This window comes from Balaenoptera borealis, assembly GCF_965194805.1.
Source record: "Balaenoptera borealis genome assembly, chromosome: 7".
NCBI lineage: Eukaryota > Metazoa > Chordata > Mammalia > Artiodactyla > Balaenopteridae > Balaenoptera > Balaenoptera borealis.
The window spans coordinates 67688929-67705892 of NC_138864.1; the positions used below are offsets into that span (position 1 = coordinate 67688929).

The following is a 16964-nucleotide window of genomic DNA, read 5'->3' on the forward strand; positions in this document are numbered from 1 at the left end:
GTTTTAAGCAAAGGATTTGGGAAAAGAATAATCAATTTGCCTGCTCTTATCCTAATCTAACTTTTTTTTAAGTCTAGTCTTAAGATTCTACTGGCTTCAAATACTGCTGAGTCTAATGCTTATTCAATACTGATTTAACATAAAAAATGATTAACAATTCACAAGTTTCTTTAAGACATAAAATATAGAATATGAAAATTCAGTGACCCATCCATATCATATGTTCCTACCAATCTAACATATTTTAGTAGAAATCACTTACTGTATGTTTTGCAGAAAGAACACAGTTTATCTGAAATCATAGGCAGATAAAACTTCAGGATGTATTGAAGTGCTGGTAAATGAAAGTAAACAAATAAAAGCATAGTCATGAAATGAAAGATGGGCCAAATACAATTATATATAACAGTAAAAATAATTAACCCAAGTGAATTACCAAATATGCTAATGGTGCAATTTAAAGATGAATTGGGTGATTTAATTGTTATCGATGTGATTTCTGATATAGTTCTTTTTTTTTCTTTTTGTGTCTAGATCTGTTCTAGATGGATGTTTCTTCAAGAATGGACCACAAACCAACAAACCAGGGAGTATTTCCTCATTGTAAACCAGTAAGTATTTACTGCGTCTTCTCTGACCCAGGCTGCATGCTGGGATTGGCAACAAAAGTTAATAGGCCTTACAGCTCCAAGCCTACCAACTGTTGGAAGAGGTCAACCAGAGGATGTGACCACCAGTTAACCAAGAGCTGGACCTGGGCAATTGGAGGCTTCTTACATCCTCCCCTGTCCTTGGAATTTACATTCCGCCCACCATTCTCACAGTGGGAGCCATTTCAAGGACACAGCATTGAGAGAGCTATGTGTTATTGAGACCATCTGGACAGTATATATGACAGAACACCATTATGTACTCTGTATGTACTCCTAAGATTCTAGTGGGCAAATGAGGACATCTGCTCATCTTGCAGCCGCCCAAGACTAGCCTTGTACGTAAGTTCCCTTGCTTATTAACTGCCACCTACCAATATAGAGTCACCTGCCTTTTACTTTGGTCTCTCCTTTCTCTCTGCGTGGGGGTGAGGGTGGGGGCGGGGTGTGGGTCGGTTTCAAATTTCACCCAGGGAGCTCCTGAGGTTGTGAACTAACACCAACCAATTCTTAGTAACTCTTCTCGTGGTCACTGAGTAAAAACATACTTACCACTATTTGCACAGGAGGGAGGAGAGAATGGAACACAGAGTTCCTTACAGAGTTTTGTGTCTGGATACTGTGAGCCCTCCCTTAGTGTCTGTACCTTACCAAAGCTATCCCAGCCTCTTTGTTCCATAGAGCCAATGGTTCTCAAAGTTTAGTGTGCATTGGAATAACCTAGGGAGCTTAGAATCCAAAATCTTGGGCCTCAACCCAAAGGTTAATCCACCAGGTCTGGGATGGAGGGTACATTGTTAATGAGCCTCTCAGGTGCTACTCATGCACAATGAAGTTGAAAAATCACTACCCTAGAGAGACAGATTCCAGGCCAGCAGAGGAAACACACATTCTCATTTGAATTTTTAGAAATGCAGAGAGTGGTCATAGTCATTGGGAAGGTTGAGTATATATCAAGAAGGCCATTTCATATTAGAATAAAAATTGTAAGATTATATTAGAATAAAGATTGAATGGTAGTGGTAATAAGGAATGGTACCCACATGGCTTCAAGCATTTTTTAAACTATTCTAATATTGTTCTCTGCTTTACATAATGAAGAGGTATTTCTGACATGAAAAAAGTAGAACATTTAAGACTAAATCTTGTGGTTAAAGCAGAAGGCTTAAACATAAATAGCAAACTCACCACGGTTAGCAACAGGGCAATAGAATGACATGTTGATCTTTATAAACTTATAGTTGCTGGAGTCCCACTCCAGACCTATTGAGTCAGAATCTTTGGGGATAAACCCCAGCCAAGGAGCACTTTGATACACTGTAAGAGCTGAGAACCACTGCTTTAAACTTGGGCCACAGATAAACTACTACCACCTGAAGGAAATGTACCTAAATTTCTGAATGATGGTTTCCTTTGCAAGCTGAATCTACCACGCTAAACTGTTGAACTGACAATCACAATTATAAGCATTAAAAAAGAAATATATAGAAAATGTTAAAATTATTATCTGCATATTTGTTTCTTTTTATTCAAAATATTTTAAAGCCTAAAATATAATTAGGTTTATATAAAGTTTTATGATTTATAAAGTATATTCACATGCACTAATTAGAGTAACATTTCAGAATGGAAGTTACTGTCCACATTTTACTCATGAAGAAATGGGCTTAAAGAGGGTAAATTTGTCCAGCGATTCCCAAGTTTGTTTGCATGTTGAAATCAGTCACCTGGGGAACATTAAAAAATACTGATGCCTGTGTCACAGCCCTAGAGAATGAGATTTAATTGGTCTTGGCTGTGGCCTGGGTCTTGGAATTTTTTAAAGAGACCCTGTGACTCTAATTTGCAGACAAGTTTCAGAAACACTGGACTAGCCCCGAATCACTCACACAGTAATTAACAAGGTTGGAGTTCAGGCATTCTCACCTCAAGTTAATACTCATGGAATTGTATTTGGCATAAAGATCAAAGATAACCATTAACCTCAACTAATACTTACTAAGTTTCTCAATAGAACAGGATTTCTAAATTTCTCTGGCCATAAGAATCACCTGGGTTGGGTGTTAAAAATAGAGATTCTCAGGACCTTCCACAGAATTTTCTGATTCTGTAGACTGGGAAAGGGCCAAAAGGGCTGGGGAATGCTCATGTTTCACAAGCTGTCTTGGTCTGTTTGGGATGCTATAACAGAATACTGTAGACTGGGTAGCTTGTAAATAACAGAAATTTCTCATAGTTCTGGAGGCTGGGAAGTCCAAGATCAAGATACTGGCACATTCATTGTCTGGTTAGAGCCAACTCTCTGGTTCATTGATGGTCCTCTTCTTGCTGTGTTTTCACAGAGGGAGGGCGCTCTCTGGGATTTCTTTTATGAGGGCACTAATCCTACTCATGAGAGCTCTGCCCTCATGACCTAATCACCTCCCAAAGTCTCTACCTCAAAATACCATCGCATTTGGGGATTAGATTTCAACATATATACAAATTTGGAAGGAAACACACATTTATAGTCTATAGAAAAAGTGCTTACATGATTTTTAGGATAAAATAAGTGTGGAAGAAACTGTAACAAAGAATATCAAGCCATATCAGTATTACATAATAATAGTTATTTTTTTTAAACATCTTTATTGGAGTATAATTGCTTTACAATGGTGTGTTAGTTTCTGCTGTATAACAAAGTGAATCAGCTATACATATACATATATCCCCACATCTCCTCCCTCTTGCGTCTCCCTCCCACCCTCCCTATCCCACCCCTTTAGGTGGTCCCAAAGCACCGAGCTGATCTCCCTGTGCTATGCGGCTGCTTCCCACTAATAATAATAGTTTTTTTTTTTTAAGTATTTGTTTTATTTATTTATTTATTTATGGCTGTGTTGGGTCTTCGTTTCTGTGCGAGGGCTTTCTCTAGTTGTGGCAAGCGGGGGCCACTCTTCATCGCGGTGCGCGGGCCTCTCACTATCGTGGCCTCTCTTGTTGCGGAGCACAGGCTCCAGATGCGCAGGCTCAGTAATTGTGGCTCAGGGGCCCAGCTGCTCCGCGGCACGTGGGATCTTCCCAGACCAGGGCTCGAACCCATGTCCCCTGCATTGGCAGGCAGATTCTCAACCACTGCGCCACCAGGGAAGCCCATAATAATAGTTTTGAATGTCAAATTTAGGTTTAAAAAAATGGCTAAGAATTAATGGAGAGACCTTACCAACACAAAGCCAAGAGAAATAACTGACATCCACCCTCAGAGGGCCTAGTTGTATACAAACTATTCATTCATTAATTCAACAAACTTTCATTAAACATCTAAGATTGTACATCTAAAGCACTCTGGTAGATGTGGAGGGGATACACAAGATGAAGAAGTCAGAGTTCTTGCCTTCAAAGACCTAATTACCTATGTACATCTCTTGTGGGAAAATACAAACTGTTTGAGCTGGGTGTGGATTGTTAAGTCCAGTAGTCCTTATTTTCCTGATTGAGAAAGTTTTCGATTAAGATTGTTTCAGCAAGCCTTTAATGAGAACTCTAACAGGCATTTGGGAGATACAGAAAACGTTGTGGCAGCAGTTGTGGTCATGATAAGAGAAGGGCCAGGAGGTGCTGGGGAACCTTAAACTCGGTGTTGAAGGACACCTTCAGTGAGAGTTTGGTCTTGGCAGTTGCGGATGGTGATCGTTCTTGTGTGAATGAGTCCAGGGGCGGGGAGGGGCGGTGAATGTAGGGGCTGGTGAACAAGAGAGGACAAGCAGAAATCAGTGTCGGAAGGTGAGGAAGGCGAATTAGGACTGATGAAGGTTTTGAATTTCTTGATCAGGCATTTGATTTTGATGTAATCTTTGGAAGATTTTGTAGTTGCGACTGAAGCCAGGGAATCATAATAGAGTTTAATTAACCTCATACTTAAAGAGTAATTCTAAGGCGTCGGTTCTGTCTTCTATTACTTTACCCCTCCCATTCCACCATCACCCACAACACCCACACAATCATATACACCCATACGCAATTCTTAGCATAAAGCAGGTACAAAAATAAGTACTTAAAATACTTATATTGCAGCAATCTAAACTGGCTTAGTATTGATGTAAATACACAATTCTATCTGGAAAGAAGTTTTTAAGTTCCAGGTAAGAAACAGCCAGGGTTGGAAAGACAATGGAAATGGAAATAAGACTGAGAACAAAGGACAGAAAAGCTGAGAGACACTAGAAAAGAAACTGTAGTTTCTTGTAGTGAATCATAAACTTACAGTGAAACAGAATTTAACGGCTAGTTGAGTATATGAAGTAAACTACTAGAGAGGATTTCAAAATAATTTTGAGGCTTTTCAGCTTGCCTGAACACATAAGAGGAAGAGCTCTGAGAAGAAAACATGGTTGAGTCATCAAATTGGGGATAATAAATTCTTCTTAAACAAATAATAAGCCATCCTAGTAGTGATATCCTGAACCTAAGAGTAAAATAGAACATTCTAGATAGATATGAAAAGTAAATTCATGATCCCCTTCCCACTCAAATCTGAACCACCTCTGACCCCCAAAGAAGTGCAGAGTTTCTTAGAACCATATCTAGCTTTTCCAACCCCAAGGCCTTTCTGCACATTCCCATAACCAGCTCAAGATCGTCATCCAGGAATAAAATCACTTGAAATATGAGGAAAACTAAGTAGAACTTGAACCAGTGTAAGGCTTTCACCATCAGGGAGTGCCTCAGCTTTACTTAAGCAATCCACATTTGTCTTGACAGCAGCAGCAAGGGGGAGGAAGCCACAGACTGTTAGCTCTGGGAGGAATCTTAAAAGGTTAGTCTAGAGGTTAGAAGCATACAATATTAAACCAATAAGGAATTTTAGAAATCATATAACCAGTATTTCCAAACATCTTCAAAGGTGAGGATCTCTCCTATTTATTTCTAGTGTTAAAATTTAAATCTTATTTTTGCAAATTATAAAATTCTATATGTACACTGTAAAAAATCCAAGCATTACCACAGAGTATAAGTGAAAATGCAACTTTCCCCCTCCTCCAACATCAGCCAAAAGAGATTACTCCCTAGAGACAGCCTCTGTTAACATTTTAGTGAATATCATTAAAAGCCTATGCTTTTAATGTTATATATAAAATATTTACTAGAATAGAATCATATTTCACATGGTGTTGTGCAAGCTGCTATTTTCACTCAAAAAAAAAAAAGAAACAAAACATCTTGACCTCGTTTTTTTAACAGCTGTCAGTGTTCCAATATGTAAATGTACCATAACTTAGTTAACTAACCCTTCCTTTAGAAGGAAAATTTACTGTTTTCAAAGTTTTAATATTATAAACAGTGTTGTGATGCTCATCTTCAAATGTTCACTTTTGTACACTCACCTAATTATTTCTGTGGGAAAATATCCTAAAAGTGGAATGTGACATCGTAGGCATGTACAATTAACATTTTGCATGCATTGCCAAATTGCCCTCCATAAAGGTGCATAAAATTTTTGTTTCTAACCTAAGTGTCCATCAGTGGATGCATGTATTAAAAAGTTGTGATATATATATATTTAATATATATATAAATATTATTCAGCTATAAAAAAACAAGGAAACCCTATCATTTTCAACAACATGGATGGACCATGACAGCATTATGCTAAGTGAAATAAGTCAGAGAAAGACAAATACTATAAGATCTCACTTACATGTGGAATCTAAAAAAATCAAAAAACCAAAACCACCAAACTCATAGAAAAAGAGATCAGACTTGTGGTTACTGTAGGCAAAGGGTGGGAAGAGGAGAAATTGGAGGAGGGTGATCAAAAGGTACAAACTTTCAGTTATAAGATAGGTAAGTACCAGGGATGTAATATACAACATGATGACTATCGCTAAGATTGCTCTATGATAGATAGGAAAGTTGTTAAGAGAATAGAGTCTAAGAGTTCTCATCACAAAGAGAATTTTTTTAATTTTTATTTTACCTATAGGAGAGGATGGATGTCAACTAAACCTATTGTGGTAATCATTTCACAATATACATAAATCAAACCATCAAGCTGTATACTTTAAATTTATACAGTGATGTATATCAATTATTTCTCAATAATACTGGAAAAAATTTTGTTTTATCCTCAGTTTATGAGTATGGCATTGTCCATATCCCATATCTTCGTCGACACTGAAAATGATATTTTTCATGTTTGCCCGTATGATAAACAAAAATGTTTTAAGTTGAAAGTTTTTTTATTGAAAAATGGCTTTTTAAATTTTTTACTATTATAATTTCTTCTTTTATGAATTGTCTGTTCCTGGCCTTTGCCCACTTTTCAGTTGGAGTGTTCATGAAGACCCTTCTTCAGTATTAAAGAATTCCTAGACTCTCCCCCACAAAATAGTAGTAATATACATAATATTGACCAAGAAAATACATAATACAAAGTTACTGTTAACTCATTAATGGAAGGACTTCTACTTCTGATCAAGACAGAGTAACGGAGACCAGATGTATGCTCCTACCTGAAATAAGTAAAACAGATAATGTCACTCAAATACTGGATATTAGGGAAAAAATATTTATCCTTCTTTCCCTCCACCCAAGCCCCTGGCAACTGATTTTATTTTCTGTCTCCATAGTTTTGCCTTTTCCAGAATGTCATATAATTGGAATCATACAGTATGTGGCCTTTTCAGACTGGCTTCTTTCACTTAGAAGTATGTTTCTAAGGTCCCTCCATGTCTTTTAATAGCAAATTTCTTTTTAACACTGATTAACATTCCACTGTGTGGAGGTACCACAGTTTGTTTATCTACTCACCTATTAAAAGACATCTTGGTTTCTCCCAATTTTGGACAATTGTGAATAAAGCTGCCATAAACGTTCATGTGGAGGTTCATGACATGTTTTCAACCCATTTATATAAATACCAAGAAGTGCAACTGCAGGTTCATATGGTAAGAGCATATTGAGTTTTATAAGAAACTGCCACACTATCTTCCAAAGTGTCTGTATCATTTTCCATTTGCACCAGCAATGAATGAGAGTTCCTTTTGCTCCACATTCTCACCACTGTTTGGTGTTTTTCAGTGTTTTGGTTTCTAGTAGGTGTGCAGTGGTGTCTCGTTTTAATTTGCAATTCCTTAAGGAGGTGTAATGTTGATCATTTTTTTAAAAATATTTTATTTATTTATTTATTTAATTTTTTATTTTTTGGCTGCGTCGGGTCTTAGGTGTGGCATGCAGGATCTTCGCTGAGGCATGTGGGATCTTTCGCTGGGGCCTGCAGGCTTCTCTCTAGTTGTGGTGTGTGTGTTTTCTCTCTCTAGTTGTGGCATGCAGGCTCCAGGGAGTGTGGGCTTTGTAGTTGTGGCACGAGGGCTCCAGAGTGCGTGGGCTCTGTAGTTTGCAACACGTGGACTCTCCAGTTGAGGCAAGCGAGCTCAGTAGTTGTGGTGCGTGGACTTAGTGCACTTAATTTCTCTGTGCAGATATTAAGGGTAATTCAGGTGAAGCATGGGCCAAACGTTTGGTTTAATCATGGAGTAAGGCTGAATTAGGACTATAACCCCTATTTCCTAATTCCCAATCATATGCACTTTTCCCCTTCTACTTTTAATGCCATCACTAACTTGCTTTGGCAGAGACTGTTAATCATTTCTCAAATATTTATTCTTTTTTTCTTGCCCAGCTGAAGACTATATTTTCTAGCTTCCTTTACAGCAAGGCATGGCCATGTGACCAGGTTCTGGCCAATAGGATGGGACTGAAAAACATGCGTGTAACTTGGGTCATGCCCTTGAAGGAAACACACCCTCACCCTTGCCTTCCCCCTTTCCCACAGGTTGGAGCCTCTTTGGCCATGCAGTGAGGGCAATACTTTGAGGATAACAAACAGGCTGAATCCCTGACCACCTGATCTGCTGTACTGACCTGGTCCACCTGAGTGGATTGTTTTATGAGAAGGAAATAAGGTTCAATATTGTTTAAGCCACTATATTCTTTAGATATTATTATAGCCCAGCCTTTATCCTAATTAATCCATCTCCCCTGTGATGTTGGATTATATCTTAATATCTCATGAAGTTTATATTCTAAAACAATGATTCTCAATCTGTGAGTCACAGGACTGTGATAGTCTTTGGTGTTAATACAAAGGATCATGGGATTCGGTTCCCAAACAAGTAGTGTCTGCAGACAAAACACCTGCATGACAAATAAAGACTGCAACTTTGAAATACATATGATGTGATTATATAAAAAAATTTATTCAAAATCATTAATGAATTTCTTGAGATGCAGGTATGTTGGTGATGAAACTTTTAGCTTTGTACATCTGAAAAAGTCGACTTTGCTTTTTAATATTTTTTCACTGGTAACTCTAGGTTGATTTTTTCCAACAATATTGTTGGAGAGGAATGAAGAAGGATAGGAACAAAATTGAAGGACTGACATTACCTGACTTCAAGACTTACTATAAAGCTACAGTGAATAAGACAATGTGGTACTGGCAAAAGAATAGACAGATCAATGGAACAAAGTCCAGAAATAGACACTTGCACTTCTAGTTATCTGATCTTTGACAAATAAATAAAGGCAGTTCAATGGAGAAAGGATAGTCTTTTCAAGAAATGATTGCTGGAACAACTGGACATCCACAGGCCAAAATGTGCATCTAGACACAGACTTTTTACCTTTTGCAAAAATTAACTCAAAATGGATCATAAACCTAAATGTAAAACAGAAAGCTATAAAATTTCTAGAAGATAACATAGGAGAAAGTTTATATAACTTTGAGTTTGGTGATGACTTCTTAGATACAACTACAAAGGCATAATCCATGGGAAAAAAATGGGTAAATTGGATTTCATTAAAATTAAAAACTTCTACTCTGCAAAAGACACTATCAAGAGAATAAGAAGACAAGCCACAAACTGGAAGAAAATATTTTCAAAAATACATCTGATAAACGACTGTTATTTAAATTATATAAAGAAATCTTAAAATTCAACAATAAGAAAATGAACAACCCAGTTAATAAATGGGCAAAAATTCTGAACAGACACCTCACCAAAGATGGTATACAGATAGCAAAAAAAGTATATAAAGAGATGATCAATGGGATTTCCCTGGTGGTCCAATGGTAAAGAATCCGCCTTCCAATGCAGGGGACGCAGGTTTGATCCCTGGTTGGGGAACTAAGTTCCCACCTGTGCACAGAGAAAGAGAGATACCAAAGACTTAGAGAGTTCCATCCTAATCTTTCAGTTAAGTCCTGTTCCTTATTAGACAGTGACCCTTTGAGGGGGTTATTAGCCCTAAATCTGCCAAGACCAAGGCACGGCTATGAACTCTGGGCTAAGGTTTGCCCAAACCCCAGCACAGTTCCTAGTGAGAAGCAGGATTATACTGGATGGCACATGATAAAACGAAAATCTCCACCTGCAGTGAATGAGGTGTCCCTTCTTGATGCTATCACCAGCATTTTTCTTGCAGAAGTTCCAGTGAATGATACTGGGGTGGAGGTGTGGGAAGCTGTATTATTTGTACATAAATCTAAGCTGGTGTGGCAATGAAAAGAATTACCTTTCTCCTCAGTGTAAAATAAGCCTCCTCTCTTCATTTAATTTTGAAGGGAAAGGAAGTTATTAATTAACAAAAGCTAATGCTTTTAATTAAACATTTGTTCTATTTTTACACGCGCACACAAATTTGCTTAAAGATATAACTAAACCTGCTGAGAGTATAATAGAAGCTTTGTTTTGCTATGTAGAGAGCACAACTGATCACAAGAATTAAACCAAAATTGGTCAAGATATTTAGTACATATTCTTGAGTACACCTAATATCTGTATTACCCAATACAGTAAATAACTTTATTTTTGCCAATAAAATTTAGCTTCACCCTTCTTTAAATTTCTATCACCGATAAAAATCAGACAACAAATTTAATAATTTTTAAAATGTCATTTTTTTCCAAAATTTACTTTAAAGATTATCTAATTTTAATCTCCTAGCAACTCTGAAGAAAAATCGTTTTTCTTATTAGTGAACTGAGCTTTTGAGAGATTCGCATGTATAGCTCTTATTAAACACATTGATAATAATAATAGCTTAAGCTCTATCTCAGCAGCTTACTGTTGGACAGGTACCAAGAGTATAGATGATGCTGTCAAAGATGAGTCAGAAAATAAAAGGATTTCAGAGCTGTAGAAAACTGTAAATATCTGCCTGGATGAATGGTAGAGCACATATTAGCATCACGGTGGCCATTCACCAAGAGGCACAAGGGCATTCTGCCTCACTTGCTCTCGTTGGCTGGGAGCCTAAGGAGCATTCAGAACATTAAAAATATAAACAGTGCATTAAAATATATTGTATTATATGTAGATGAATAATTTGTGTCTATATATATCCATATTTACATTTTAATGCATGTATATAAGTTGATATGTATGTTTTCTTTTTCTCTCCAGTCCTCAGCAAACACCAGTCTACTTTCTGTCTCTATAGGTTTCCCTATCCTAGATTTTCATATGAATGGGATCATATAATACATGGACTTCTGTGGCTGACTTCTTTCACTTAGCATGTTTTCAAGGTTCATCCAAGTCACAGCATGTATCAGTATTTCATTCCTTTTCGTGGCCCAATAATATTCCACTGCACTATATTTTGTTTATTCATTCATCCACTGATAGATAGTTGGATTGTTTTCACCTTTTGACTGTTTTGAATAATGTTGCTATATGTGCAAGTTTTTGTGTGGGCATAGGTCATCATTTCTCTTGGATATATATGAAGGGGTGGAACTTCTGGGTCATATGGTAACTCTAGTTAATCATCTGAGGAACTGCTAGACCATTTTTCAAATTGTCTGCATCCTTCTACATTTCCACCAGCAATGTATGAAGTTTCCCATTTCTCCACATCCTAGCTTGGATATACCTTTAAACAATATTGCTTTGCTAAGAATGGTGGGATAGAAGGAGAGGAGGGCAACACCCCGAGGACCTAGTAGAGGCCACACAGCCTTGGACAGCCTACTTTCCAATTCTTTTAAGGTGAGAGAAAATAACCTCTATCTCATTTAATCCACTGTTATTCTGCGTCTCTGTTAATGGCAGCCTAACACAATTCCTAATTCATGTGGTCCTGTTAACACATCTGGAAACTGGAAAGCCCTCAAAAAAATCATTGAATATGTACGGATTTTTTCTGTGGAAAAGTTTCTTTGTGATCCTGTTACACTCGGGAAAATGCACATTATTTCTTTCACAATTTAAGATTCCATCATTCAATAGCCGTTCTCTTCTTAGAAATTGTTTCCGGTTCTCACTAGCACCTTGTGGGTGCTCTGCAAGGTTGAAACAACAACTTGATACCCGGAAACAATGGAAGTGTTACAGATGGAGCAGTTTTTTTTGGTTTTTTTTAAATGCTATTCTTGTCTGCTTACATTCTTTTTATGTATGTATGTATGTATGGCTGTGTTGGGTCTTCATTTCTGTGCGAGGGCTTTCTCTAGTTGTGGCAAGTGGGGGCCACTCTTCAACGCGGTGCGCGGGCCTCTCACTGCTGAGCACAGGCTCCAGACGCGCAGGCTCAGTAATTGTGGCTCACGGGCCGAGTTGCTCCGCGGCATGTGGGATCTTCCCAGACCAGGGCTCGAACCCGTGTCCCCTGCATTGGCAGGCAGATTCTCAACCACTGTGCCACCAGGGAAGCCCTGGAGCAGTTTTTTAAATGGGAAGGAAAAGCACTCACTGTGGCGATGTAGGATGAGCACCAGTTTATTATTTTCTCCCTCAAGTATTATCCCAAATGTTAGGACAACACAAATAATGATGAAAAGTCATTTAAAGCTTTATCTTAAACTCTAGGAGCCCAAGGAATCTCAGTGCCATGTTGACTAGACAGTATCACATGTCTGTTCACTTTTAGACATTGTCTTAGAAACTGCTTTTAGCCTCCATGATAGGTTATTAAACTCATGGCCCAGGTTTCCACCTTGGCCTTTTGTAAGGTAAAAGGAAACCTGAGTAATTAGTTCCATAAATCAGCTTTCTTGCTCACTTCCCCCAGTGCCTGTGTTCTAATTATCTGCATTTTGAGGAGATACTTTGAACACACAAACAACCTGCCATGCTACTGGCTCTAGATATCTAGATTTGGCTCATTAACAAATGTAAGTATCTGCCACAAAGCCAGCCTTTGATAAATAGGGTTTCTAACACGTTTTCATGTAACTAGTAAATCACCATTGGTGGAAAGGAGAACATTAGAATCAGGAAATGTTGTGATTTATTTCTCTCTCAATGCTGTGATTACTGATTGATACATTCAGCCAACATTTATTGAGCACCTACTATGATAGAAATAGCACTTCATTCTGTTAAAAATAATCTGTTTCTTTTAAACTCCCTAAACTAGGTTTTAACACATAAGTTAATGGTACTTGGAATCAAATATTTTAAAACAAAATATCTTAATCATCTCTCTTTTGCAAGGAAGATTTTTTTTCTCATTTTAAAAGGATTTTTTTCCTTTTTTCCTTTTTACAAACAGGATAATCATTTGGCTTGTGTTGTCAACACATTTATTTGAATGCTTCTTGTAAATGCCAAATATATAGGAGCAATGTTTTTCTCTCCCCAAATTTCTCCTGAATCTCAGGTTTTTATCAATTTGCTATTCTGTAGATCCTATTCATCAGTATTTGTTTATTCATAACCATTTCTCAAGGCCTTGATATTTGCTCAGCTCCATATTTTGTGCCCTACTGGGACAGGCTCAAATCCATCTGTGACAAACAGAAGCCTCAAAGAATATATCCAAAGAATAATGTCAACTTTAAAGGTTATATAAATTCCTGGAGCTGTACCATCTTATTACCTTTCTATTTAAAATGTCAACATCTTCTCCTATACCTTTTCTCTTTGCATCTTGGTCAGACACCTTTCTACCTTGAGATTAAACTAAATCTCTTGGTTCAGACAACCCTGGATTCAAACTTCTGCTCAACATCCTATTAGCTGAATGCCTTTATGGTACTCTGGGCAGTGTTTTCATCTGTAAAATAGGGATAATACTCTACCCACAGGACTGGGTTGCTGTAAGGATTAAATGTAAAGTATACAGCATATGCCTGGCACATAACAAGCAGCCCATTCTTGTCACCTGTGAATTTCAGACTTGTTTGTATCATTACTCAATAATCATCTTCCGTTCCACCATGTTAAATTGTTTCAATCACTGACTATTCAATGAACTTTTAAATAAATATATAACATCGGGGTCTTCCCTGGTGGCGCAGTGGTTGAGAATCTGCCTGCCAATGCAGGGGACACGGGTTCGAGCCCTGGTCTGGGACGATCCCACATGCTGCGGAGCAACTAGGCCCGTGAGCCACAACTACTGAGCCTGCGCGTCTGGAGCCCGTGCTCCGCAACAAGAGAGGTTGCGATAGTGAGAGGCCCGCACACCGCGATGAAGAGTGACCCCCGCTTGCCACAACTAGAGAAAGCCCTCGCACAGAAACGAAGACCCAACACAGCCATAAATAAATAAAAAATAAATAAACCCAAAGTTTTAAAAAAATAAATAAATATATAACATAATCAGGGATGAGTCATAGCACATTGGGACTGCTTTTCAGCCTAGATGATTTTAGGAAGCAACTATTCCAACACCTTTTCTTCATGTGATCACTGCAGGGTACTCAAAAAAAGAATGGTTTGGTTCTTTCCCGATAACAAAGAATAAGAGAAGATGAAATTACTATAAGCGTCAGTAACTTAAGTATAAAAGATATATGAATATATGGGAATGAAAAATATATATACATACACAGTTGTTTTTTTTCACAGAGCCTTTTTACTTTAAGCCCAAACTTGATTCCCAGGTACAGGGCTCTGTAACTTTTCTTGGCATTGAAGTCATGAAGTCTCCTGTCCTCTAAAGCCACGGCAATCTACAGTGGAAGCAAGCAGCATGCGCTAAGCACAGCACAGTGGGAACCCTGGGGCATTCGCTGCTGCTCCCACCTGTCGGCCAGGTCATTGTGACGCAAATGCTTTGGACACGTGGAACACCTGCGGGAGAGCAGGGGCGGGGTCACCCTGGGCGGCAGATCCGAGCGGGGTGTACCCCAGGAGATGGGGGTCGAGGAAAGACCCCAGGGAATAGAGAGAGGGAGACTCACTCCCCCCATCCCGGACCCGCCCCAAACAAGGTGAGGCCATCGCCCCCTCCCTCCTCTGGGTCCCTGGGTCTTGCTGGGAGGGGTCGCCCGCCGGGATTCTTCGGAGAGAGAAGCGGGGATGGGACACGACGGCGGGGCCCCGGCCCCGGGCGCTCACGGAGAGGCGAGAGCGCCCGCTCCCCCCGGCCGCTGCGCTGCGCTGCGGCGCTCACGGGTTCCGCCGGCTGCTATTCCGGCTGGCGGCGACCGCCGCAGGAAGGGCCGGTTCCTGCGCTCCCTCCGCCCCCTTCCCTCGCCTTCTGCTGACGCCGACGTCGGATGAGGGAGCTGGAGGGACGCTCGGATCGCTGCCGGGAGGCTCCTAGGGGCCGGGGCTCCGAGGTACCTGCCCTACGGGGCCGTGGCGAGGGCGAGCTGGGCGGGCTGCAGGCTGCATTGGGAGACGCCCGGCAGCCGGGGCGGTCGGGGGCCTGGGGCTGCCAGCCCTCCGCGGGCGCCGGTGACAAGCAGGTCGCCTCCTCCTGCCCCCCTATCCCTGTTCGAGAACCGCCGCAGCCCCTTCCCCTTCCCCGCCTCCGCCCTGGGGCCTGGGAAGGTCTGGAGGATGCGCGCGCGCCTCGAGAGCGCGCGTCAGCCCCGGTGGGGCGCGGAGGGAAACATTCCGCGCTCCAGCCCCATCTGTGGACCCGGCGTGTGCGGCACCCTTTTCCCCGCCCGGCCACCCCACCCACGCCGTGCCTCGCCTTCCCAACGCCTCCGGCCCCAGGACCCCGAGGTCCCTCCTGGGTAGGGACTTGCGTCCGGGGCTGACTTGTTGACGAGTTCACCTGCCGCGGCTCCTGGTGTTTGCTTTTTCTCTTCCTTTTGCCCATCTTTGGCGGAGATGGCAGGGAGCAGATGGGGACTCTCTATAACCACTAGTACCGGGAGGCCTGAGCTTGATCTCCCTCGGGCGAAGTGCTCACCAACCTCGGACCCGACTGGAGCGAGAGTCCTTAAGCAGCCCAGGTCCTTGCAAACCCTGGCGCGCCCGTTTCCTTTGGGTGCTGCTGACACCGCCTTTCCTGCCTCGCGGCTATCGGCAGCTCCTGCTTCCTCTAGAAAGGAACATATCCTGTTACTGCGTCTGCCTTTGCCCGGAACGGCTCCCCATTAACGTTTCCCATTGCCGTTTTACTTGGAGTGCCCCGAAGGCCCCTCAACTTCTCTTTGGGGGTCTTAAAAATAGTGCGTGCGCCCTTTCTCTGGCGAAAGGCATTAACTGGCTGGTTGGGGGAGAGTTATAGTTCAAAAAGGGAATCAGGTTCTCTTCTGTTTAGATAGCTTAAAAAATTATCACGAGAAAGGGTGCTGGGTGGCAGCCTTAGTAACTGAGATCTGGTAACTTTATGAAAATTATCAGGGCCTGGAAAATGTACCACCAGCTGGTTTGAAAATGTTATTGAATGTAGGAAGAAACGCACGTAAGGCATTGGCCATTAAGGTCTTATAAATTATGACTCATTGCAAACATGTTCATGTCTAAACATTTCAGTAAAGCCTCGCCAGAAAAATATCAGGTTGGTTTCTGTGGACCTTTAGTTTAGTTTTTCTGAGATCTGAACTGTTCCTTGGGGTGGGGGAATGAAATAGGAAATGCTTATTAGTTTGAAATCAGTGCTCCAGACTCAATTTCTTACCTTCTGTTTAAAACACACATTTTTTTACTTTTAAGTGAGTTTTCAAACCATTTTTTTTGTTTTTGTTTACTGTTTTAGGTTGCAGTCTTTATTTTTGAAACATCATGTGTAGAGAATACCATAGGGGCAAAATCAGTTTATAATGCTTAATACTTCGATTATCATTGTTTGGTTTCAGACTGCCATGTATATATTTAATTTAAGGAGATGTAGCTTTCTAATTGGATCTTTTTTGCATTACCCAGGTGAAGAGTTGTACTGTTATTAAAGATGAATCTTTAGAAAATGACAGTTAAGCTACTGAGTACTCATTATAATAGCAGAGAGACCCAAGGCTAAAAAAACTGACCTTGGACACTCCATCCATAGGGCATTAAATGCTAAAGACACTGGATGGTAAATGCCTAGCAAGTTTATTTTATAGCTGTCTTTCCTTCATTTGGTCCACCTGAGACTCTATCT

General features: G+C 40.3%; 1 protein-coding gene and 1 long non-coding RNA gene across 19 annotated transcripts in view; one reads left to right on the top strand and one right to left on the bottom strand.

Annotated features, from left to right (window-relative positions):
- On the bottom strand, nucleotides 1-16898 carry LOC309631793. The gene is made up of 3 exons (XR_014246546.1): nucleotides 15567-16898; nucleotides 14469-14713; nucleotides 1-9829 (listed from the first exon to the last, which is right to left on the bottom strand). It is a non-coding gene; the product is annotated as an uncharacterized lncRNA (long non-coding RNA).
- The window catches only part of ICA1 (islet cell autoantigen 1), a 144064-nt gene continuing 141827 nt past the window's right edge, over nucleotides 14728-16964 (top strand). For 4 of the 18 annotated variants that reach the window (XM_082398422.1, XM_082398410.1, XM_082398424.1 and 1 more), the window contains exon 1: nucleotides 15055-15204. Coding sequence is in view for 3 of the 18 variants with exons in the window: in XM_082398407.1 (XP_082254533.1) it covers nucleotides 15142-15204 (63 nt within the window). In the remaining 15 variants the exon portion in view is untranslated. Of the gene's footprint in view, nucleotides 14854-15047; nucleotides 15205-16964 lie in introns of those variants that run through there. The other 14 variants (XM_082398425.1, XM_082398413.1, XM_082398407.1 and 11 more) reach the window with 9 other exon arrangements.